We start from the raw sequence: 25,856 nt of genomic DNA, 5'->3' as shown, positions 1-25,856 counted from the left end.
TAGCCTGTTAAGTGTTAATAAGTGATCGAAGTGCATTCAGGACTGTGGTCAAGTTAACAACTTGTGCATAATAGTTATACTGATTTCAAAAAGATAGGTGTATTTCTATTGTCTACTATTCCATAAATCAGAACTTTATAATGAAATACAATAAATACTACAACCATTATGTCTCCTCATATATTAAGAAATGAGACTATTGATGTGCACTTTTACCTAGAATTGTTGCCTAGCCTAATTAGGGCGTATCTGTCCTCTGTGAGAGAATTCTCTCCTGGGGAAATAGAGGTAATTCTCCATCTGCAGGATTTACTTACTTGTTTCTACCTTCTTTTTAGGGATTTGAGAATTTGGTTTTTTTTTTCCCTAACTGTCCTATCTTAAAAAGAACCAGGGATTTTTATCATAAGACCAGATTATTTTACCCATCATCACTCAGTTGTTTCTCTTAAGGGAACAGTTTTGGCTTTTCCATTCGACGTAGTGACTTAAATCCTATATTTACCTATAAGCTTATTGGAAAGCTTAGTTTCATTGGAATTTGGAATTTATAAGATGAGAGGTTCTAAAGGTACATATTGACAAATGTACAAATTACATAAAAGTATGAAACCTTATTTTTAGAGTTTAAAAATTATGGAGGATGATAAGCATTGGGTATTCAGTTAAATCAAATGTAAAGTTAAATCCAACCATCCAGTTGAGATTCTAAAATCTTTGCATAACTGAGTGAATTATTTTGATAAATAATTTAGGAATGGAGAGAAAATTGGGTCATGGCTATCCATATTCTTCACAAAACTTTTTAAAGCATAAACCTAAGAAATCTTTTTGAGATAGTTGCTGAGCCAGGATACAGTAAGATTTAGCTAGTCCTGAAATGGTGGTGAAGAGATTATGTCTTGTAATAATGGGAGCAACACCTAAAACGTGGGCTATGAAGATGAGCAGGTGAACTTTAACAGACTTTTTACATGTCAAGAAAAAATTTATTTGCTTTTTTTCTTCTAGACTTTGTACTTGTCTTTTAAACAAGAGCACAAGGAGACTATACATTTAAAGTCTGAGATGGCATCCCTTCAGGAAACAGCAAAAAAAGTACAGGTAATTAGAATGGCTTTTCTTGAAATACTCTTGCTCATTTTCCCCTTTCATAGGATCATAGTGTCATAAATTTAGAGTGGGAAGAGATCCTGGTAGTCATCTAGTCTAGCCTCCTCACTTTATAGATGAAGAATGCCAAAAACGTTACGTACTTGCTCAACGTCACAGAAGTAGAAGTGGCAGGGCTTTCCTTGAGTTGTTGATTAGTTTTATTAAGTTAGAGAGCCCAGGGATTAGAATTCATTTAACCCTGGTTAGTTAAATTCCATTCATATTGATTATCCAAATTCATTACTTCATCTAATTCCGTAAAGACTTCTCAGAATTTACACAGCGCCCAGTTACTTTCTTTTTTAAAATTCATTTTATTCTTTTGTTACTTTTTGAGTTCTGAACTGTCTCCCTCCCTCCCTTCCTACCCCACACTAGAGAAGGCCGCCACTTGACACAGATTTATAAATATACACTGTGTGTACTTCTATTTATCAGTTCTTTCTCTGGAAGTGGATAGCATCTTCCTTCATGGGTCCTTTATAGTTTGATTACTTACAGTACTCGGAATAACTTGGTAACTCAGAATAACAGAGTCTCCATCTCGAGCTCAGGCTACATCTCCGACCAGGTAGAGGTGAGGGAGGAGGCCCCAGAATGACTGGAAGCTTCACGGTCAACTATGATGGACACTTTGGAAGAAAACTTCGCGCTGGCCACTTCTTCCACTTCTGAGGCAGAATTTGATGCTGTAGTTGGATGTATAGAGGACGTTGTCATGGATGGTGAGTTCCAGTTATTACAGAGAAACTTCATGGAAAAGTACTACCAAGAGTTTGAAGACACAGAAGAAAACAAGCTCATCTATATGCCTATTTTTAATGAATATATCTCTTTGGTTGAAAAAATATATTGAAGAACAGCTGCTTGAGGATTCCTGGGTTTAACATGGCCACTTTCACTACAACATTCCAACGGCATAAAGATGAAGTAGCAGGTGATATACTTGTCCTGCTGCTCACATTTACGGATTTCCTGGCCTTCAAAGAAATGTTTTTGGACTACAGAGCTGAAAAAGAAGGCCGAAGTCTGGACTTAAGCAGTGGTTTAATGGTGACATCGTTATGCAAGTCATCTTCCATTCCTGCTTCCCAGAATAATTTACGACATTAGTTCACATTCTTTGGATGAGAGTTAATCATCTTGGACATTCCAAACTTGAAGGATGGTGAGTGGCTATGGTGTGATGAACAACATGCCCAGTGATTGGGGAATACAGCTGGAAAAGACTGACCTTGTTCTGGTGCTTTTAATTAATGTTAAGTGTAGAGGGATCATAAAGAACCCTGCTGGAATATGGGCTTCTCACGAAATATCCCCATTAGCGCCAAAGTGGCCTCAGCCCCCAGGTGCTTATGACAGAGTTAGGGAAAGAACACGTGTGTGTGTGTGTGTGTGTGTGTGTGTGTGTGTGTGTGTGTGTGTAAGTGTGTGTACACACGCTTTGGGATGAAATTACATTGCCCATTTTAGCTATTGCTCCCTTTCAATATATGGGGGGTGGGAGGGGGAGAGGAGAAAAGCCCAGAAGGAGTGTGTTAGCAGCACATGTTTCTCTTAAATCAAAACATTACAACTCATGTTTTCCATCCCAGACATGGACAGGCGTTCCACACACATCTTTGTGACACAAGGCTGTCTTTGCCTGGTACACATTTCAACCTAAGGAATCCTATTCCTATATGTTTTATGGTATCTTTTTGGACAGTGTTTGTTCATCTAGGGGCAATTATTCAAACTCATTTCATTTTCTTAGGGATTTATGAAGATGATGTTTTAACTTTCTCTCCACTGTATTAGGAACATTGGGGAACACAAGGTTTGACTGGGAGTTTTTCCCCAAACTAAAATGTTTGTCTAGAAGTAAAATATATAAACCAACTCATAGTCTTAGGTTTGTAAAAATCTTGTGACCTCAGCATGACCTTGTGCTTGTCCTTATAGCAGCAGTCTCATTTTGTCTCACCAACGCACCCATTTAAGCATCTACTATGTTTTACTACTACGTTTGAGAATCTATGTTTTAGTAGCAAATTCTAAGATCTTGTGAATTTGGTTTGGACACTTTTGTGAATGTCCAGTTACAAAGAAGGCTACGTATTATATTGTAGAGGTTTTTTAGATTTAAAGTATTCTTGGGTGAAAAGTTATCCTACATTGTTATTCCATTTTGTCAGAAACCCTACAGATTACATGCTGAGGTCCAATTTATATTGGAAAGGAGGGACTGAAACATGTACTTTTTTCATAATGCTTCCATGATTAATGTAAATTTATTAAAGTTCTGTGCATCAGAGATCACTTTTTCCTGCAAAAAGAGTGTAAGTCCTAAACTTGTTAGTATTCTCTCCCCTTAAAACCTCTCCTCTCAAGATGATGTTCCACTGGTCCACATGAGTGAGTAAGGAGAGGAGGAAGTAGGTAAAAGCTTGAATTATCATCTCTGCTTTATTTGGTTTAGGAAAGTGTTCAGTTTCTCTAATAATTGTGAAGGTACTGATAAGAAAATGCAAATGTCAAAACACTTTGGAGAAAAGAAAAGATATAGGTGGCTATCTGACTGATCCTTAAATTGAAAACAAGACTATTGAATTTTAATTTTATTGTTCCAGTTTTAAGGTATGGACTGAAGATTTTAATCTTTTAAAAATGTATATATGTATACATTTATATACATATATGTCATGTATTGAGAAACACGGGTTGGGTTTTTTTTTTTTTACTATAAGTATAATCTGACACACTTTGCCAGAACATCAGATACTCAAATATTAAAGATTATTCTTTCCTTAAAAAAAAAAGAAAGAAAGGTAGATATCAAAGGCAACATGAGGTTGAGTACAAACTGATTTCTAATACGATGGTGGATGATTATGAACAATATCATTTCATGAAAAAGAGAAAGGCAGTGAAGGGTAAAATCCAGATTAAAGAAAACTTGGAGGGGCGGGAATGCTAGGTGGCGCAGTGGATAGAGCACTGGCCCTGGAGTCAGGAGGACCTGAGTTCAAATCCAGCCTCAGACACTTGACACTTACTAGCTGTGTGACCCTGTGCAAGTCACTTAACCCCACTGCCTAGCCAAAAAAAAAAAAAAGAAAAGAAAACTTGATAAGATATCCAACTAAATTTAGTCATCTCAAGAGAATTCAAGGATGTAAATGAAAGACCTGCAAGTAGAAGGGAAAAGATTTGCAGAAAAAACATTTTAACAAAATTTTTTCTATCAAGAATAGTTGGACCACTAAATTTGTACCCTAAAATGACATGCCTAGACATGTTTATAAAAAAAAACACTAAAGAGAACAAAAAGGATAAAAGCATTTAGACTGAATTAAATATATATGTTTATATATATATACATATACATGCATACACATATACATATACATATACATATATGGATGTGTGTGTGTGTGTGTGATCTGTGCTGGAGGTGAAACAATTCTGAGACCATTGAGAGACTAATATATAAGGTATCTGGAGGATGGGGAAAATGACAAAGGTGTGTGGGGGAATCTTGTACTTTGTTAATACTGAAAAAGATGACCCAGAGAAGGTTAACTACCAATCTATATGTCTACTCTTAAATCTATACAAAATTTTTAGAAGAGGAATACATACAAAAATTAAGGCCATCCTTAATGAAGCTATTATTAGGGATAGGTAGGCTTTTACAAGTGACATTCAATAGTGGACCAAATCTTTACTATGTCACAATTAACTGAAAGATGTAGAGAATGTAAGATCCCATTGTCCTTATTTGATGATTATGAAAAACTATTTGTTATGGCAAAACAAAGTACCACCTGACAGGTTTTTCTTTAACAATGTCTCCCATCTATACATCAAGATCATTTAGAATTCCTTGAAAGATGTAATAGTATAAATAACCTTGTAAATAGTATAAATATTATAAGGTAAAAATCAGATATAAAATGAGATATATGCTTTGTGAAAAGTATTTACTACTTTTATTGAAGAAAGCCACTGCAGAATCGAGTTTGAAGAGGGATTTCCTACAATTTTCTATGAATGGTGAAGGCCTCCAAATGCTCCTGTTTACAGGTGACATTGTGCTAATGGTAACAAGCCCCAGGACATTGCAAAGCCTGTTGGAAGTGATCTCCAGTCATTCTAAGGAATCTGGCCAATCTATCTATACAGGAAAGACCAAATGGATGAATGTCTATTGAACATATTTTAACATGCATTTGGATGGACACCCTGTAAAGCTAGTCTAGCAGTATGTATTATCTGATTCAAACAGTATAGATGGACAGTGAGTTGAGTTCAGAATTCAAAAGGAGCAGGAGAGTAGTTTGGATAACTTTGGGGAAATTTCAAAGCTCTTTAACTGACCCCAAGTCCATCTTTCCAGTGATCTTATATTACTGGTGTTTCTGTAAGGCAATGAAACCTGAAATATCACTGCCTCTAAAAAACTAAAAATGTATATCACATAGATGATTATGGAGAGGTACATGGTAGAGGCACACAAACTGTATCATAATATCTAGGGACTCAGAAGAAGAACAGGAATAAAAAGAACATTATCAAGAAACTGCATGATAAGAAGATGGGTTGTTCACTTGGCAAGAGCTAGCAGTAAGTAGACAGCAAGAGTGCTCCCCTGGTGCCGAGGTAATAACAGGAAAAAGTGAGGAAGCTTTCCAGAATGTTGTACGCATCACCTGTATTGAACTTTGGGAAGGAAATGGACAAAAGTCACTTAGAATTGGCGAGCGTAGATTGGTTACAGTCTGCATTATTGAAGAGAACTTCTGAATCATTACGATCAAAATCCATTTGAGTATTTTAAGTAATTTCTTGATGTGTTTTACTTTTTTTCTCTGAATTGTCTATTTAAAATTATTGGTTTATTCTTATATCAGATCAGCTTTGGTCATTTATATATTGGCAGCTGGTCATCTGTTTCCTTTAAATTTTCTAATTTGTTAGAACATGCTAAATTGAATTCCCTAAGTTATGTCTTCTGTTATTTTTTTCATTTGTGAGGGTTTTCATTCTCTTTTTTATTACTAAATTTACTAATAGTCTGTCTTTATGTTTATTTCATTAGTCTTAAAAACTTTGGATTTTGTCAACTAACATCCTTTCATTTTCTATTTATATCTGTACTTGCCTTTATACTGTCTTTTTCTGTTTTGTTTTTAAACTTGCCTTAGGATCATTTATTGCTTTATTCTTTTTCTAGTACCTTTAGGTGCAAGCCTATTATCTTATTTTCTTCTTTTGTTAATATAAGCACTTAGTAATATAAATTCATCTCCAAGAAAAATTTTTGGCTGCATCCCATACATTTTGATGTGATGTTATTGTTCTTGTCTTTTAAGGATTCTGTTATTTTTCTGATTTCTTTTAATCTAATCATATTAATAGATTGTTTTTAAGTTTTCATGTGGGTTTATAAATTTTATTAATTATTTTTATTGCTAGTGTTTTTCCATGTGAATTTTTATTACTTAATTTTATGAAATAACTGATTAGTATTTTGACAGAAATTCCATTAAATATATAAAACAATTTGGAATTATTGACATTTCTTTACTGTATTTGTACAACATAACCATGAACAGGGGATGACCTTCCATTTATTTGTTCAGCTCTAACTTAATTATCTGTATAAGTTGTTATGATGTTGATTTTGTATAGCTCTTACCTGTCCGATAAGTAAATGCCCCTACATTTGATTGTTTTGCCATATTATATTCTGTTTCTCTTTCTATCAGTTTTTTTCTGATGTCAGGTATTAATATAGCTAAATATGGATCATTTTGTAGGTTTATCGGATGCCTGGCTACTTTGTCAAATTCATATATATTTTTTGATGAAATTGGATTTTCTAAATATACTATCATATTATCTGTAAATAGAGATGTTTTAATTTATTCAAAGCCAGTGATTCTTCTTTTATGTACTTTTTCATGCCTCATTATTATTTCTAACATATTGAATAGGAGTGATAAAAGTAGATAGTCCCACTTTACATGTTTTCAATCAGAATGTTTATATATATGTATATAGATATGTTTTCCAATGAATGTACCAGACTGTGGTTTCAAATATATTTGCATTTATAATGTAGTTATTTTCTTAACTAATTTTCCAATTCATCCTCATTGTCTGCAATTTTGTTTTCACCTAGTAATATTTAGTGTTGGCTGTTTCAGCTGATCTTTTCAGGTTTTCTGTTCTCCATATTGTCATTTTTTTCATTATTTCCTATAAATCTTCTGTTAGTGTCTTTTATTTCTATTTTTAGTTCCATTTCCCCCTGTATTTTAAGAAGACAAAGGAAAAATCAGTTGTTAAAAATTGATTTGTTTCATTCTTTTGCTTGTTAGTATACTGCCTGATATTTTTTTCCACTGTCTCTTCTCATCTAACTTTCTGATTAGCTCAAACCAATTTTCTAGTGATATAAATGGTCAGTTTCCAAATCTTCGCTAGCAGTAAATGCTTGAAAACTGCCTGGTATCAAAAGTAAATTGTTTTAAAAGGTGATAAAAGAAAGTTCCCTGTCTTTTTCTCAGAATAAATTTTAAAATGTGCAAAAGTAAAAGTATGATAGTCTGCATGTAGATTGTTCTATATTGCCAGTGTATTTTTTTTTCTTAAACACACTAATGTTGTGGAATACAATTACATTTTGCTTTTTTTTTTAATACAGGTAAAAAAATTTACAGTGGTAAAGGATGTGAGAAATTCAGTCCTATGAGACAAATAATTCTGGATGCTCCTTATAGAATTATGGGAACAGAGTTCAGTAAAAGGTCCAAGGGCGTATCCTAAAAATTATTGCAGTTATTATCAGTAAAATTGATTTATTTCATCTCAGAATTTTGTTGCAGAAGCCTTGCTGGTATGGACAGATGTTTAAAACAATGAAGAATAGAGTGTTGATCAATTGAGGAAAACTTCAGATTGGTCCAGTGAATAATGGATGTGGATCTTATTTAAATGTGGGTCCACTCAGGGGTTTTTTAATAAACATTTAACATATTTTGTAAAACTTTAGAACAAACAGATAAAAAATTAAACCCTTGAGTTATCTAAGGAGAATGAATTATTAGGTGTTAAATAGACCTTTTAAGTGCTAAATATGTATCTTTCTGCTTAGGTGTTAAATGATCAATTGAACAAACAGTGTTCAGACCTGAATAACAAGCTTCAGACTGTTACTATGGAGAATGTCAGACTTATTGCAGATCATCAAGCTATTCTGAAGGTATTCAATAACACTAAACTACTTATCTAATACAAGTATGAAACCATAGTAATTCAAGGACTGGGTAGGATATTTGAATAGGTAGAATATATGACAAAGCAAAGACTATAAAAATATGAAAATGAATTTCAAAAAAAATTAATTGTAACAGCTCATTTTCTGGATAGTGATTTCATTTTCTTTTCCACCAGAACTTATACTTCTGGTGCTTTATAAAATTATATTACCTTAGAAGAATAATTATTCTCCTGTTACTTAAGGATTGCTCAGAAATATACCTCATGATTACATATGGTTAGAGCACTTTATCAGAAAAAGATCAGCAATATGAGGTGCCAGTCAAAAAAGTTAGTAAGATCTTAGGCTGCAACCAAAAAATAAGGAGCTGATAGTCCCACTTTACTTTGCCCCTGGTTAAATCACCTTCAGAGGATTGTGTATATAAAGAAGACAATTTATAAAGGATATTGATGAGATTGATACTATCCCCAGAGGAGCAACCAGGATTGTGAATCTGTATAAGTTATTACACTTTGACCTTTTCCATCTATACGTCTTTGTTTCTGTCCTTCCCTCTACATGAAATATCTTTTTCCAGAAAATTCCATCAATTAGAATTATGACAGTGAAATGAAGTGCCTTGGACAGAAGTGGTCCTCTTTTCATTGGAGCTCTCTGAACAGAATCTGGATGATTATTTATAGGAGTGATCGACTTATCCACTTATCCTTATGCTGAGGATTTCTTTCTAGGCATGAGATCAATTATATGACCAGTGGAGTCCTTTGCAACCCTATAAATCTCTGATTCTGTGAATACCATGTACCTCTTTTATACACTGTAGCAAGAGGTTCTACCATTTTTAAGTTTCTAAATTTCTGTGGTGGGTCATTTCTTAAAAGCTTTATTCATGTATTCTATCATATTCAATATTTATATGATCCACTTCAGTACTTCTATATATTTATGATCTTATCAATGAGAGCACTCTTTCCACTAGTGCAGATCACACCTTTTCTTTCCAAGGCATTCCATTCAACTTTGTTAGAGTTCTAATTACTTAGGAAATTTTTGCTGACATTAAGCCTTAATTAGCCCCTGCAGCTTCTAACCATCCCTCCTAGTTCTGCCCTCAGGGATCAAATAGAATAAATCTAATCCAGGGGTGGGGAACCTGCAGCCTCGAGGCCACATGTGGCCCTCTAGGTCCTCAAGTTCGGCTCTTTGACTGAAAGGACCTAGAGGGCCACATGTGGCCTCGAGGCTGCACATTCCCCACCCCTGGAATCCCTTTGTCATATTACAACCGTCACACTGAGTCTTCTTCAGGCTAAACATCACCAGCTCCTCAAAATGATCCTTATATGACATAGACTCAAGGCCCTTCACAATCCTGGTTGCTCCTCTGGGGATAGTATCAATCTCATCAATATCCTTTATAAATTGTCTTCTTTATAAACACAATCCTCTGAAGGTGATTTAACCAGGGGCAATGTAAAGTGGGTCTATCAGCTCCTTATTTTTTGGCTGCAGCCTAAGATCTTATTAACTTTTTTGACTGGCACCTCATATTGCTGATCTTTTTCAGATAAAATACTCTAACCGTGCACCATCCCATGTTGTACTTGTGAGGTTAATATTTTTAACATATACCAAATTTTACATTTATTCCTGTGGAAGTTCATCTCATCAGATTCAGCCCAATGCTCTAGCATCTCAAGATCTTTTTGGACCTTAAATCTATCTTTTTATATGTTGTCTAATCCTTCTAGTTAGTATTATATAAAGATTTGATAAGCATGCCATCTATGCCTTTATGCAGAACACTCACAAAAATGTTCGACAACATAGAGTAGATTCAAAAGTATAAATCCTTGGTGTATGTTCTCCTGGAGGCTTCCTGCAAAAATTGTAATTGAACTGTTCACAAGATTCTTTTTTTAAAATTTTTTTATTAATTTATTTTGATTTATCAATAATCACTTCCATATGCTTTTGAGTTTAAAATTTTTCTCCCCCTCCCTCCCCACCCCCCTCCCCAAGATGGCACACAATCTGATTTAGGCTATACATTTACATTCATATTGAACATATTTTCACATTAGTGATGTTGTAAGTAAAAATTAAAATCAATAGGAGGAACCATCAGAAAGAGGAAACAAAACTCAACAGAAGAGAAAAAAATAGCAATTCAACTTCCATAGTTCTTTCTTTGGATGTGGATAGCATTTTCCATCACAAGGCCTCTGGAGATGTCTTAGATCCTTGTATTTCCGGGAAGGGTTAAGTTTATCAATATTAGTCATCACACAACTGTTATTGTGGCTGTTATTGTGTACAACATTCTCTTGGTTCTGCTCATTTCACTCAGCATCAGACCATACAAGTCTTTCCAGGTTTTTCTGAAGTCAGCCTGTTCATCATTTCTTATAGCACAATAGTATTCCATCACATTAATATACCACAACTTGCTCAGCCATTCCCCAGTTGATGGGCATCCTCTCAATTTCCAATTCTTTGCCACCACAAAAAGAGCTGCTATGAATATTTTTGTACATGTGGGTCCTTTTCCCATTTGTGTGATCTCTTTGGGATATAGCCCTAGAAGTGCTATTGCTGGGTCAAAGGGTATGCACATTTTTATAGCCCTTTGGGCATAGTTCCAAATTGCTCTCCAAAATAGTTGGATCATTTCACAACTCCACCAACAATGCATTAGTGTTCCAATTTTCTCACATCTTCTCCAACACTTATCATTTTCCTGTTTTGTCATGTTGGCCAATCTGGTAGGTGTGATGTGGTACCTCAAGAGTTGTTTTGATTTGCATTTCTCTGATCAATAGTGATTTAGAGCATTTTTTCATATAACTATAGATGGGTTTAATTCCTTCATCTGAGAACTGTCTGTTCATATCCCTTGACCATTTATCAATTGGGGAATGGCTTGTATTCTTATAAATTTGACTTAATTCTCTATATATTTTAGAAATGAGGCCCTTCGCAGAGAGACTGGTTGTAAAAATTCTTTCCCAATTTTCTACCTTCCTTCTAATCACAAGATTCTTTGAGTTGGGTCATTCAACCTGTTCTAAATTCATCTAGTTGTATTATCTTATGGCCCATATCTCTCCATCTTTTCCATAAGCGCATGAGCTACTTTATCAAATGCTTTAATAAAATCAAAGTAAGCCATATGTACAGCATTCCCCTGACCTACCAGTTTGGGAACCCAGCCAAAAAATAGGTTATTCTGGAACTACCTGTTCTTGATGAACCAGTGCTGGCTCTTTATAATCTACTTTTCCTTTAAAAGATGTTCACCAACCATCACTTCCATACTCCATTCTAGAATTTTCTAAGCAATATAAGTCAAATATAGCTTATAGTTTTTAGTTTATCTGTTTCCTTGTTTTGAAAATCAGGACATTTGTTTTGAGGAACAATATTGTTGGTTTATTTTTAAATGTATTTGTATAAAGCAAGGATAGAGAATAGAGACTGGACCTATTATTTTATTGGTATTTGGAACCCCCAAGTGAGTGAACTCCTTCTACCAAAGCAGGTTCCCTACAACTTAGAGTCTTAGAGAATTGCCTACAGCAGTGGTATCAATTCAAATAGAAAAATGGCAAAAAACCATAGAAAAGGACCTAAAGGTCACATATTGGCTCAGAAAACAACATATTAACATCTATATTTTGTTGTATTTTTAATTTTGTTAAATATTTGCCAACTACACTTTATTCGGATTTGGGCAGTACTGGAGAGTGTTATGGGCCTGTTGGCTATGTGTTTAACACTTCTGGCCTACAGCACTAAGAGCCCAAGTGACTTGTCTAGTCACCCAGCTGGTAAGTGTCAGACGCATGACTGAATTTGGATCTGCTTGGTCTCAAAGCTGGTTATCTACTTTACTATGTAGTCTCTCGGTACATAAAGCAAATACTTTTGAATTTACAAACAATAATAATTTGAAGATTGGGGCTGTTTTACAAAAGTGAGTTTTGAGGTAGAGGAGCCTGAAAGTAAATACTGCTGCCCTTTTCTGTTGTAACTATCTATGATCATCATATATTATTAATTGAAATAATATGCTTTTCAAAATGTGATGTTGGTAATGGATTTAGAATTGAACCATGATGGCAGGAAGGAAGAGATCATGTAAAGAAGAGTTCCAGCTGCACACTGGTGGGGATTTAAAACTCTGGGTGGGGAATAAGTTATGAACTTAAAATGGTATTCTGTAAAACAAGAATCTACTTATATTCATTTTTCTACCAGCTCATTTCTAAAAGTTCAAGGTCTTTGAATTATTTTAGTCGGCTTCCTATCAAGTAATCCTTTTTGATTATCTAAGTTAATTGTCACGTCCCAGACAGAGCAAGAAAAAGTGACACAAAAGTTGCAGGAGCAAGATTTAATGTTGGATGCTACCAGGACCAGTATTGCAAAAGAACTACAAAATGTTCAGAATGAAAGAACCCAACTTCAAAAATGCCTGTGAGTTAATTTCAACCATTTTTTTAAAAGAACATTGTTCTGTTCAGCCATACTTCTTTTTAGTAAACAACAAGAAAAAAGTACTAAATAATGTCATTATAATATTTTTGTTGCTGTTCTAAAGTATCTGGCATTTAACATTTTTGTGAAAGCAGAAATCTCACCAGCTTGTTCCGTGTTGACTTGTTATACCCCGGTAGTGATGCCTTACACCTTGAACACAGCAAATGTAGACAAAAAGCAAAGGAAATAGAAAAGAAAACAGCAACGCAAAAAGAGCTACAAGAGTATACTATTGTTAGACTGCGAGGCGAACTAGAAGTAGCACTAAAAGAAAGAAAATCTCTGATGGAGGGAAGAGAGAATCTACACAAAGAGGTAGAAGCAGATTATATCTTTTAATGGTGACATTTTTCTTTTAAAATTACATGAAAAAAGCAAGTTACTAAATACAGTTCGACTGACTGGTTCATTGTACTAATTGTTTTTAGTAAAATAAACTTGAAGAAATTTGAATTTGAGAAATATTTGCAGATATCCATATATGTTTCATTTATTTGTGTTGTCAGCACCTAGAAAATGGCTAGGCATATAAATATTGATTGATCAGTTTGTTGATCCATATGCAAAAATGATCAATGTTAACAACGGTTCATACATCCTATGCTGTATGTTAGTTAAAACAACTGATTTAAAAAAATAATTACCCCTAAAGTGGATAGGGCAGTGGAGATTAAGGGAGAACTGCTATTATCTTCCAAATTTGTCAAGTCAATAGTAAATAAACATTTATTAAGCATCTAGTATATGCCAGACACTGTGCAAAGTGTGGGGTATACAAATGAAAAAAAGAAATATGGACACTGCCCTTAAAGAGTTTATAATCTAATGGGGGAAGACAACACAGAAAAGACTGAAAAACCAGGAAAGGTGAGGCAGAGAAGGAAGGTACCTAGTGGAGGGGCAAAGTGGAGAAGTCCCAGAGTAGTATAGCCAGCTGAGAAGTGAGAAAATACTGACCTGAGCTCCCTCCTTAAAGGGAGGTTTTGGAGCACATTGTTCCATCCTCCAATCAGAGGGATAAAGGGCAGTGATAAGTTAGTATACCAAAACTGATGAGATCTTGCAAGATGATGAGGTTTTCGCAATAATGACCTTCCTGAGGTATGGTGAAGAAGTCAAAGAAGTTAGGAAGAAACCCGTGTAATCTGATACACAGGTGTGTGTTTCTAACTTCATGGCTGGTTTGTGAAACCTGCTCTGCCTCAGAAGTTCTCTTCTTGGCCTCTTTCTGCAGTATAGGAATAATTTGATGTATAGGTTGTTTCTAATAGCTTGTCAGCATCTTTAAAAATGATCAATTTCTTCTATTTTTCTTGGACAGTTAAAGAAAACAGAGAGTGACATAACACAAGAAAAAAGCAAACTTGAAATGGAATTAAAGAAAAACAAGGTATTATTGATCCTTATTATTTATCAATGATTGTTATTTTCCTTACATGTTGGTGTCCACTGAATGCTCTTATCTTTGAAGAGTTATGATCGTAAAATTATAGGTTTAGAGCTGGAGGCAACTGTATAAGACCATAGATGTAGAGCATGAAAGAACCTCAGAAGCCAAACACTCCACCAACCCCCTCATTTTACAGATGGGGAAACTGAGGTTCAAAGAGGTGAAGTTATTTGCCCTAAGTCATGAAGAAAAATGGAAACATGAGATTGGCTAACTGCAGAAACTAAAGGGGTGTGTGTGTGTGTGTGTGTGTGTGTGTGTATACATATATACATATTGTGTATGTGTATACATATATGTGTATGTATATGTGTGTACATGTGTGTATATATATATACATATATATATTTAAAAAAACACAAGGTCACATCATTGCTTCTGAACCAAGTATGGGGAACTTAACCAACAGTTCTATCCCTTCTACCAGAATGGACCTTACGGGACATGTAAAAGTCAGAACTAACAACACCCAGTTATTTTTTTGTGGGAGACAGTATTAGTTTACCATCTGTACATTTTTGCACCTGTCATTTATTCATAAAGATACCTTTTTTTGAGTCTTATATTAGGCAACTTAGGCAAACCTCTGACTAGAAACACACACACACAAGAGCATGTATATATATACATACATACACACACACACATACTTAAAATGTAGCCGGCTTCCAAATTTATGAATGGAGATAAGATTAACAATCTCCGTCTTCCTATCTGCCTTCTATTATAGGGCTGTCAACTTATGACCTAAAAGGTGAAGCTAGCCCAGTAAAGATCAACTATAGATAGATCCTGCCTTGTAGATATGATCTGGCTTCTAATCAGGTAGCTACCTAGCATCCTTATAACATTGTTGAAGTTCTGTTGTAAGAACAGGGATTAGGATTCATCAAGTTCCCTGAGTCGGGATCCCAAAAAATCTTGACACAGAAAAAGTATTGGGCTGAATCTAACAAGATGTAATTCAAGAGGAATAAATTAAAATCTGATACACAAAAATTCAACCTCACAAGTACAAGATGTAGAAAGATATGATTAAACAGCATTTTATCTAAAAAAAATCTTGGGATTTAAGAGGATTGAAGCCCAATATAAGTCAGCAATGTGTAGTAGCAGTCAAAAACACTAATGATTTGTGAACCAGGTTGGGACCCAGTTACCACTGGACTTGGAATTTTTCTTCTGGATGACTATTTATCTTTATCTACTTATCTATCGACATATGTGTATGTATGTATATGTATTACATATTTATGTATATGTACATATATATAAAATTATCCATTTAATTTTAAACTACAAAACCATATATTTATTATATTTAAAAATCAATGTTATATGCGGTATGTTCATAGCAAGTTATTAATTACTCCCTCGGCATACTCTCCTGTTATTTTTCTATGTTAATTCATCTCTGTATATCTATATATTTTTATTTTTGTCTTATTATAATTTGTATATATACTACAGTTCTGCTTCCTTTAATTCAATTACTTCTTATAAGTTTTTCTAAAATTTTTGTCATGCTTCTTTTTAATGGTATTGGAGAATTCTACTAAATTGGTATCACACAGTTTTTTCAACCATTCACCACCTTGGATTGCTTCCAGTTCTTTGCAATTACAATTACTGCTGCCGTATACATTTTAACAAATAATTTTTTTCATTGATAACATCACTTTAAAAATATGTTCCTAAAATATGATTATTAGGTCAAAAAGTATTTTTGTGTTTTGTTGTCTCCTGATAGATTGCCTCCCAAAAAGAATCTACCAATTTATAATTCCATTAAGAGTAAAAAAGTATATCCATTTGTTCACAATCCTGACATTGATGAGTTTTGTCACTTTTAGTTATTTTTTATTTATGTGAGTATGAAATGGTACCTCAGAGTTTATTAAATTTAGATAAGCATATTCTCACTCTCTCTGACATGGTTTTCTCACTTTCAAGTATCTAGTTTGAGAAGAGAAGCTCCTGCCTCTGAAGCTTGTGACAAAATTTTGCCAACCTCTATACAATCCCAATTAAGCTATCAAAATTTAAGATGGTGACTATTATTAACTATGAACTTCTTTCTAACCACTGCCAACTCTTTTTTGGTACTAGAAGATAGAATGCTAAATGGTAGATGTAGTAGCATCAAAGACTGCCTCTGTGAATATACTATAGGTATCAGCATAGAATTATGGTTGTGCCTATGGGGTTCCTTAACAGAGGTTAAGCTAAAAACTTTTAAAGTTTGGTTTTACCAACATAACATATTTTCAAAGAACTTTACCTTGACCAATTTTCATTCAGTCAGAAGGCATTTATTAACCACCTGCTTGGTGTACAAGACATCCATTAAATTGTCATAGACTGTTCTGAAAACTGAATAGCCAGAGGAGAACATGGCCTCACTCTCCTAAACCTTTCTTCCGTCACACATCTCTGGTATGCTTATAAACTACAAGAAGTTCTAGTTTTAAACTAACTGCTAAAACTCTCTGGCAAGCTTACTGATGCAGAATTATAGTTGCACCTTCTTTATTCTGAATAGGCCTTCCGGGTTAATTTTTATAAATTGGCTTTAAAAAAAAACTCATTGCTACTGGTCCATGTTCCCTGACCTTCTTAGCCCACCTGCCACTTGACCACAGCAGACTCTTTGTCTGAAAACCCTGTGTAAACCTAGGCTGTGTCTCTCTGCCTTTAGCTAAAAAGCATATCCTACTTCTTCTCCCAGCTACCACCTGGAATGCTGCCCTATGAGACAGTGGAGCCAAAGGAAGCCACAAGTGAATTGCTGTTCTGTTCATAGTTCCTATACTGTACTTGTCCATAAGTATCAATAGACCATAACCCAGAGTCGGTGCCATTCACGGAGTTCTATCCTTAATTTGCATGATGAAACAATCCAAGATAAATAAACTCTGACAAGTGATACTCCAGTTATAATTTCCATAAATCTGTTACTTTCTATAATTTGGACATATACTACAGTTATACTTAAATTTAACTTGAACAAATATAAACTAAGTGCTTACTATTTGTAACACACTTTGCTGTGACTCTCCAGATTGGCTCTTCAGACCTTCAGTATTACAGTTAAGTGATTAAGTACATTAAATGACTTCCATTTTCACTAAGAGTTGGAATAAGAAAAAGGAGATAGTATTCTTAGCTCTGGAATGACTTTTGTTCCCCTTTTGTTTTTAAAGCAGGAAATGAGTGCCTTAATTGGTACCCTACAGGCCTTAGAGAAGGAGAATAGGCAGTTGATGAATAGGATGACAACAATGGAACACCAAAAAGTCATCTCTGAAAACCATGAGGTAAGTATTAAAAGACTAGTGTAATCTCGTAATTACTAGACGTGCTGTATACAGTGGTTTTTTTCTGCTTTTACTGTAAGTTAGTAAGTAAGCTAAATACAACAGAGGTTCCTCATAATATAAAAATAATTGAAACATAGAAATTAAGATTTAGGTTAGTTCTATAGGCAACTATCAATTATCTGAATCAATGAAAGAAGGTAATGATAATAGATAATCCACAATCTGGAAAAAAATTATTTCTATTGTATTTACTTGGGTATTTTTTTCCTCTCTCTCTCCACTTTCCACAGTTTTGAATGAAGTTATTTTTTCTTTATGTAATTTTCCCCCATCTAAATGTTAGAAGCAGAAATGTTAAATCTACAAAGGTTTGATAACAATTAAACTTTATTAGCAGTCCCCAAAGGAGAGATATGAGAAAACACTCCTACCCTACTCTTTTGCAGAAATGAGAAGTAGACAAGTGTGGAACATTGAACATGTTTTCAGATTTCTCTATGTGTTGATCTTTTGTTGATTTTTTCCTCTTTTTTGTATTAAAATATTGAATGTCATATAGGATAGACCTCTGAGAAAAGGAAGAAGGAGAAATGCCAGTAGGAGTTTCAATAAAAAATTATATAAAATACTTTTTAGCATAAAATACATGGTAGAGTAAATCTCCTCCACTTAGTCTTTTGTGACATATGCTCAAGTTTTGTCAAATACTAGGTTTGAAGTGTGGTTTTCTAAGGCTACTAAAGTAGTACTTTCTTTTGTGACTAGTTCAGTGTCTGAAAATATTTTTATTTTTATAGCAAAGGCAAGTTTTTTAAAAGAATTGTAAGTCTTTTGTGAAACAGTTAAGCTATTTTAAACTTTGTCACAACCTGCTTTGACTTCAGATATAAGGAGTCTTCTGTTTAATTAGCCAAGAAAAGTGATCTTCATGCTGGAAGAAGTGGAACAAAAATAGGTGGCAGCCAGTTCAGACCCAAGATCAATGGGGAGAGAGACAGTAAGAGAGTAATTCACTGCACTTGATGACTTCAAGTTATCTGGCCCAAATGATTTAAATCCTTAGGTTCCAAAAGACCTGACAGACATAATTGTTGAACAACTGCCAATAATCCTTGAAAAATTGTGGCGAATGATAAAGATGCTTTAAGATTAGATAAGGGCAAAATGATAAAGATGCTTTAAGATTAGATAAGGGCAAGTGTCCAAATTTTCAAACAGAACCTACAAACTCCAGACCAATGAGCATGACTTTTCTCTTCTTGGGAAAATTACAGAATGTGTTCTCAAAGGGATAAAAAAGGATTCAGTGATTCCAAAGAGCCATCACAGTTTAATCAAAACAGGTCATGCCAAACTAGTCTTTATTTCTTTTTCTGACAAATTTACTAGATTGGTAGATTGGGGATATTGTATATTTTTTTGTGTTCTGTCATGTCTTTGCCAAGAAAACCCCAAATGGGATCATGAAAATTCAGACACGGCTGAAAAACAACAAACTTGGAGATAATCTTAGAGGAAAGGCACTAGCACTGAGGGATACTGGGAAAGGCTTCTTGAAGATTTGAGATTTTAACTGAGACTTGAAGTAGTTGAGGGAAGTGAAGGGGTAGAGATAAGGAAGGACATTCTAGGCATGGAGCATAGCCAGTGAAAATGCATGAAATCAGGAGATAAAATTTCTTGTGCAAGAAATAGCGAGGCCATTGTCACTGTCAGAGTCTCCTGTATTTGTATTGTATTGTATCTATCTTCTGGCCAGAAAAGAGACAATTTTATTGTTTTTACTTCTTGAAATAATTGTTATTACATAAAATAATATAGAAAATGAAGAGAACAGAGACTGAGGGATTATATACCTAGTGACCACAACAATGTAAGTAAAGAAAATGAAATTATAAGTCAACAAAACTGGTCAAATACAACAGACAGCATTGATACCAAGGTATAAAGTTAAATTACACCTTCTTGTATTATCAGTTGGTAAACTACAAAAATGGATCAAACTATCACAAATTCAGAGCTAGAAGGGACCTTAAAGGCAATCTAGTGTAATCCTTTCATTTTACAGACCAAAAAAATTAAGACCAGAGAGGCGACTTGCCCAAAATCATGGAATAGAAAATCAGAGCCAGGATAGAATGTAATAAGGTCCTCTCACTACAAAACCAGCTTTTATTTCTTTGTACTACAAATTCTTCTATGTGGAAAAAATGGCATACACTCTCAATAGCATTCACTTTATTATGTAGTTTTGCTTTACTCTTTTCAGAGAGTGTATTTTATGGAGTGTTTCAGGTGTTTTAGAGTAGGGTCTGTAGTGTCAAAATGTATTGTTAATTTTAAAACAAATAAAATAAGATATTTATATTCTAAAATACTCTAGTAGTTTTGTTTCCCAGACCAGTGTCCTATTTGGGGTATTCTGATGAAGTTGTAAAAATTTTAATTTAAGTTTCCATCATAACTTCCTTATCTTAAAAGATTTCTTTAATTTTTCTCTCATTTTAGAAGTCAAAGTGTCTCTAATATCAGTGCAAGCTGGCATGATACTCATGTCCTTGTGATCTCAGACCTGCAGTATAGCAATGTTTTATGATGCTTTGTGAATTATATGCAAATACCACTTCCAACACTAATAAAACTAGTGAACAAACCTCTGAATTTGGTGTCTACTATGAAGATGAAATTGATGTGTCCAGGAAACAGTACATTTATGACTCTCAGCACTACCTCCTCTAGTAACCTTTTTGGATGCAGAGTATACTCCCTTGTGGATGGTGATTTAGGGGAAACTAAGAGGCAGCAGTAAACACTTTAGCCAGCTTTTGGTTTTATCATTATAGGGATGATAACGGATTTCTCTTTTTTTGCATGTAGGTGTCCCTTTTTGTATTCTTTAAACTATGAATATGTAGTTTCAACTTTCTAGCCTTAGATATACATGTCTTTGCTTATTTTACCAGCATACCCAGCAGCAGGTGGAGAAGGTCCTGGGAAAAATTACTGATAGTAAGAATAAACTGGCCTATGAGAAAGGGAAGCTCCAGGTACAAGATTCGTCAAACTTTGGTTGTTTCCATAAGTATTTTTTCTCTATATACAAGCTAATTAAATCCAGCTGTAGATATTTGCAGTTTTTCAATAATTTTCACAGAAAATATAGAGAGCTTCTTGTTCTTTGTTTGATTTTTTAAAAATTTAATATATTATTTTTCCTAATAAAAATAGCCCTGGGAATTGTAATCTAGTATGGAGGGAATGGACTTGGCATTAATTTACTTATTCAACAAGAATTTATTAGGTTTCTTATATACTAGACATTGTGCTGGTGCTAAGAATACAAATATAAAAACAAAAGCAACCTTGCCCTTAAGAAATTACATCCTGCTGTTGTATATGGTGTATACCTTCATATAGCAGGTTGAAGGAAAAGAGACACCAACAACTGGGGGAATTAGGAAAGGCCTTTTGAAGGATAGGGAATTGTACTGAGTCTTGAAAGGAGCTAATGATTCCAAGAATCAAAGCTAAAGAAGAAGAGCATTTATGGAGGTAAGCAATGGAATGCCTTGTACAGGGAAACCTAGGTGGACAAATTTGAATGGAACATGGAGTATATGAGGATGAGTAATATATAATTATCCTGAAAAGATAAATTGTAGCCAGATTAAGAAGGACTTCAAACACCAGAGGCATTCTTGAAAAGAGAACTGAAAGTTTCCTGAGAAGAGAACTGGGGAAAAAAAAAGAACGAAAAGAAAAAACTGAAACAAAAAAGAAGAAAAGAGAACTGACATAGTCAGATCTGTAGCTTAGGAATATCAATTTGGCAGTTATATGGAAGATGTTTTGGAGTTAGGGAGACCAATTAGGTTATTATAAAATTCTGAGGGAGGTGATGAGGATCTAAACTAGAGTGGTTGTGATATGATGGAGGAGAATAGATACCAGAGATATCGTAAAGGAAGCCTTGATAAGTCTTGGCAATTGATTGGCCTAGAATTATTGAGAGTGAATAGTCAAGAGCATCTAAGTTGTGAAGCTTGGTGACTAGAAGGATAATGGAACCCTTAACAGAAATAGGCAAGTAAAGGGGAAGAATAATGATAATAGCTCACACTTATACAGCATTTTAAGATTTACAAAATTATTTCCTCATAACCACTCTTTAAGGTGGGTAATTTTATTCTGAGGTATCACCTCACACCTATCAGATTGGCTAATATGACAGAAAAGGAACATGACAAATTTTGGAGGGGATGTGAGAAAATTGAGATATTAATGCAGTGTTGGTGAGGTTGTGAACTGACTGATTCAGCCATTACATAGAGCAACTTGGAACTAACTATGCCCAAAGAGCTATAAAACCATGCATGTATCCTTTTATCCAGCAAAACTACTAGTTCTGTATCCCAAAAGAGATAAAAAACAAATTGAAAAGGACCTACATGTACAAAAATATCTGTAGAAGCTCTTTTCTGGTGGCACAGAATTGGAAGTTGAAGGGATACACATCAATTGGGGAATGGCTGAACAAGTTGTGGTATATGATTGGGATAGAATACTATTGTGGTATAAGAATGATGAGCAGGATCCTCTCAGAAAAGCCTGGAAAAACTTACATGAACTGATGCAAAGTGAAATGACTAGAACCAGGAGAACATCGTACACAGGAACAGCAATATTGTAAGATGATCAAAACTGTGAATGATCTGGCTGTTCTCAGCAATACAGTGATCCAAGACAACTCTGAAAAACTCATGATGAAAAATGCTGTCCATCCCCAGAGAAAGAACTGATGGAGTCTGAATACAGATCGAAGCATCCTTTCTTTTACTTTATTTTTCTTAGGTTTTTTTTGATTTATATTTTCTTTTACAACATGACCAATATGAAAATATATTTTGCATGATAAGATGTGTATAACCTATATCAAATTCCTTGCTTTTTCAATGAAAGGAAGGAGGGAGAGAATTTGGAACTCAAAATTTTAAAAATGAATGTTAAAAATTGTTTTTACATGTAACTGGGAAAAAATAAAATTCTAAATAATTTTTTTTTTAGGCAATTGGGGTTAAGTGACTTGCACAGGGTCACACAGCTAGTAAGTGTCAAGTGTTTGGTCTGAGGCCAGATTTGAACTCAGGTCCTCCTGACTGTATCCACTGCGCCACCTAGCTGCCCCAATAATTTTTTAAAAATTAAAAAAATAAGTGAGTGGCTTTAAAGATAAGCTATTTTACAAATAAGTTATCTCATCTAGAATATAGATCTATTAATCCATCCATTAATTTAAAATAAAATACATGCTGCTTGTTATCCAGGCATATTTGTAAAAGAAAAATTTTGGAATACTAAAATGACATAAGGTAGTCATTAGAATGTGAGTAATTTTTAAATTTTTTGATTTTACCACTGTCAAGAAATGTGGGTTGAGGATACTCAGAACTTTGGGAAACAAACTGTCTTAAATATAAGACATAACTGGCTAATTGGAGGAAATATTAAAGGAAAATCCATATATAGAATCCTTAAAAAAACATTAATTTTGAGTGCTGTTTTAATTGGAATACTACACATATTATAAAATAAACCTTTTAGTATTGAATTGAAAATGAATAATATAGAATTTGGCACAGAATTGTTTTAGGGGTTCAAGTAAAGTGTTAGGTGAAGGGAAAAAATAGCAGTTTGAAATTATCAGAGTTTAAGAATATGCTTTTCATATCCACAGTTATATCAGTAGCTATTGCTCTGACTTCCATTATACAGTAAATGAGTTTAATTCAAATTTACAATCTGAATTGAGGAAAAAGATAATTTAGAGAAAGACTATTTATATTACTATAGGCTTTTTGTATTTCCACAATGATACAGGGCATTATTTGTTTATAAACCATGAGAAAGACATTTTGAAAAATTAGGTAAACTAAAAATTGTTTACTGCCCATGGTCTAATAGAGTTAGCTGTTGGGTTTTTTTTTCCCACTTTAGAGCCCACAAAAACAATACATTGTGAAAGAATAGTCAAGTTTGCCTTTGTGCCATTGGCAATTTTGCTTTTCTAAAATTGTGGTTCGTCATGATCTGTAGTCATATAGCATCAACAGAAGAATAATGATGTTTAAAGAATAGCATTTATGTCATTAAAAAGCTTCTGATTGTTGAAAACACTACATAGTTTCCCCAATTCAATTGATTCCATTCTCTTCCTCCTCATCTATTCTGTGTCTAGCTCATCATCCATTGGCAGTGCCTAAGATATTTATATACTGGAAGATTAATGGGCTGTTTGTCCAGCTCCATATCATTGCCTAGACAACTGGCATTCCTAATCCATTTTGGTTTTTCTGTGTCAATTGTTAGTTAGATCCCTTTGGTAGCTATGGAGTAACTGTGCATGCTATGAATTACAGAGAATCTTGTAGTTGCTTTGTAATATTATGCAGCTTGATCCAGTCAGCACAAGATCATCAAGTATGAGGTACTGGAACACTCCTTACCTATTTAAAAAAAAAACTTTCTTCCACTTCTGGATGAAGGACTAGATATTTTGTCCAGCCCTCACAAGCTTTCAAAACTCCCAAATTAGGGAATTACGCACACAAGATAAAGCAATTGTAGCTTTCTCAGTAGGCTAAAACACTAAGAAGCCTAACAGTGTAATGACCTGATTAATATCAGAGAAGGCTAATCCCCAGAAGGCTCACTTGCCCTATCTTCCTTCACTAGCCCCCACTCTCTGGGAGTATGGCACAACCTATCCCACCAACTTGTGCTCTGGGATCCATTCAGCAGTTTTCTTGCTGCTACTATCGCCTCTACACTCACCCCACCATTCAGTGACAACTAGTAGCAGACCTCAACTCTGCCCATTCTCTTATGGAAGAGGAAGAGGTATAGGAAAGTGGAAGTGAGCTCTGCCTGGGGCGGTAGCTCCTTGGAGCAGTGCTCAACCAAGGAACTAAAGAAAAGAGGAAACTGGAATAGGATGCAGGCATGCATGTGGGGCTGCACCTAGCCTGAAGGAAAGGGGACTGGCATCCAACAGGGGTCAGTTTTGGTGCTTCCCCAAAAGTCTCTTTAGGCAGGGACTAAGACTGTTTTTTTTTTTTAAAGGTGATTTTCCCAATGTGAGCTGAGCTAGCTATTTGTTCTAGCCACTGGAGGAATTCACAGTCAAAGGGGAAAGAATCAGAAAATGAGCAATAGGAAAATATCAGGAAAAAAGACTAAAATTACCAAAAATATTGGGAGAAAAACAAATCAGTTATAAACTAGAACTCAATCAGATAAACCAACAGGAAATATATTAAAAACACCTATAACAAACCCAAACATCTCTAAATAAGAATTGCAAAACAAAGAAAATTGAATCAATACCTGATTGGGCAGAGGGCCCATGTGGATTCCCAAAAAACATGGAATCATAGCAGGATATTACCAGATGATTCAAGAAAGAAATAAGAATCTTTAAAGCAGAATTTTAAAAGGGAACAGATGGAAGAACTTAAGGCCTGCATAGCAAAAATAATAGCAAAGTAGAAATACTTGAATCTAGGGTGGTGAGTTTTTCCAGAGAAGTGAAAGAAAGAAAACCTGATTGGTAATACGAATGTACTTAAGTGAAGGACAATTTGGAAGGAGAGAAACAATTTGCATTGTTAAAAAAAACAAACAAACATGTTCTCTAAATAAGACAAACACATTGAACTCAAAGACAAGATGTGTGGAGACAACATGAGGATCATAGTCTTCACATAACATGACAAGTCAAAAATAACATCACAATGCAAGAAGTAAAACAAGAAAACTCTAGAACTATAGAGAAAACAAGTGTCAATCAAAAGAATCCATAGACTATCTATCTCCAGAAAAAAAAAAAAACCAAACAACTCATGCTTAAAACTTCAAGGCATATATTGATTAAATTTAACAATTTAACAACCAGACATTCAAATGTAAAGGGAAGGGAATTTAAATAGCACAAGACTATTCTGCATTCACCAAAACCTGCAGAATGTAATGGAATAACATATTCCAAAATGCAAAAGAGCTTGATGCAACCCAACATTACATAACCTGTAGAAGTGTACTTTATCATGAATTAAAAACA

The 25,856-nt window shown here is 34.4% G+C and overlaps 1 protein-coding gene and 1 pseudogene across 1 annotated transcript in view; both read left to right on the top strand.

Moving 5' to 3' along the window:
- Nucleotides 1–25,856, top strand: part of CCDC150 (coiled-coil domain containing 150) — a 113,444-nt gene that overhangs the window by 22,534 nt on the left and 65,054 nt on the right. The window contains exons 8-14 of the mRNA XM_027866087.1: nt 1,012–1,104; nt 8,300–8,407; nt 12,783–12,907; nt 13,108–13,285; nt 14,292–14,360; nt 17,624–17,737; nt 20,704–20,787. Coding sequence (XP_027721888.1) covers nt 1,012–1,104; nt 8,300–8,407; nt 12,783–12,907; nt 13,108–13,285; nt 14,292–14,360; nt 17,624–17,737; nt 20,704–20,787 — 771 coding nt within the window. The remainder of the gene's footprint in view (nt 1–1,011; nt 1,105–8,299; nt 8,408–12,782; nt 12,908–13,107; nt 13,286–14,291; nt 14,361–17,623; nt 17,738–20,703; nt 20,788–25,856) is intronic.
- On the top strand, nt 1,071–2,268 carry LOC114045899 (annotated as a pseudogene).

The sequence above is a fragment of the Vombatus ursinus genome, unplaced genomic scaffold (genome assembly GCF_900497805.2).
Source record: "Vombatus ursinus unplaced genomic scaffold, bare-nosed wombat genome assembly UNPS02014779.1, whole genome shotgun sequence".
Lineage (NCBI taxonomy): Eukaryota > Metazoa > Chordata > Mammalia > Diprotodontia > Vombatidae > Vombatus > Vombatus ursinus.
This window is presented reverse-complemented; position numbering and strand designations above follow the sequence as displayed.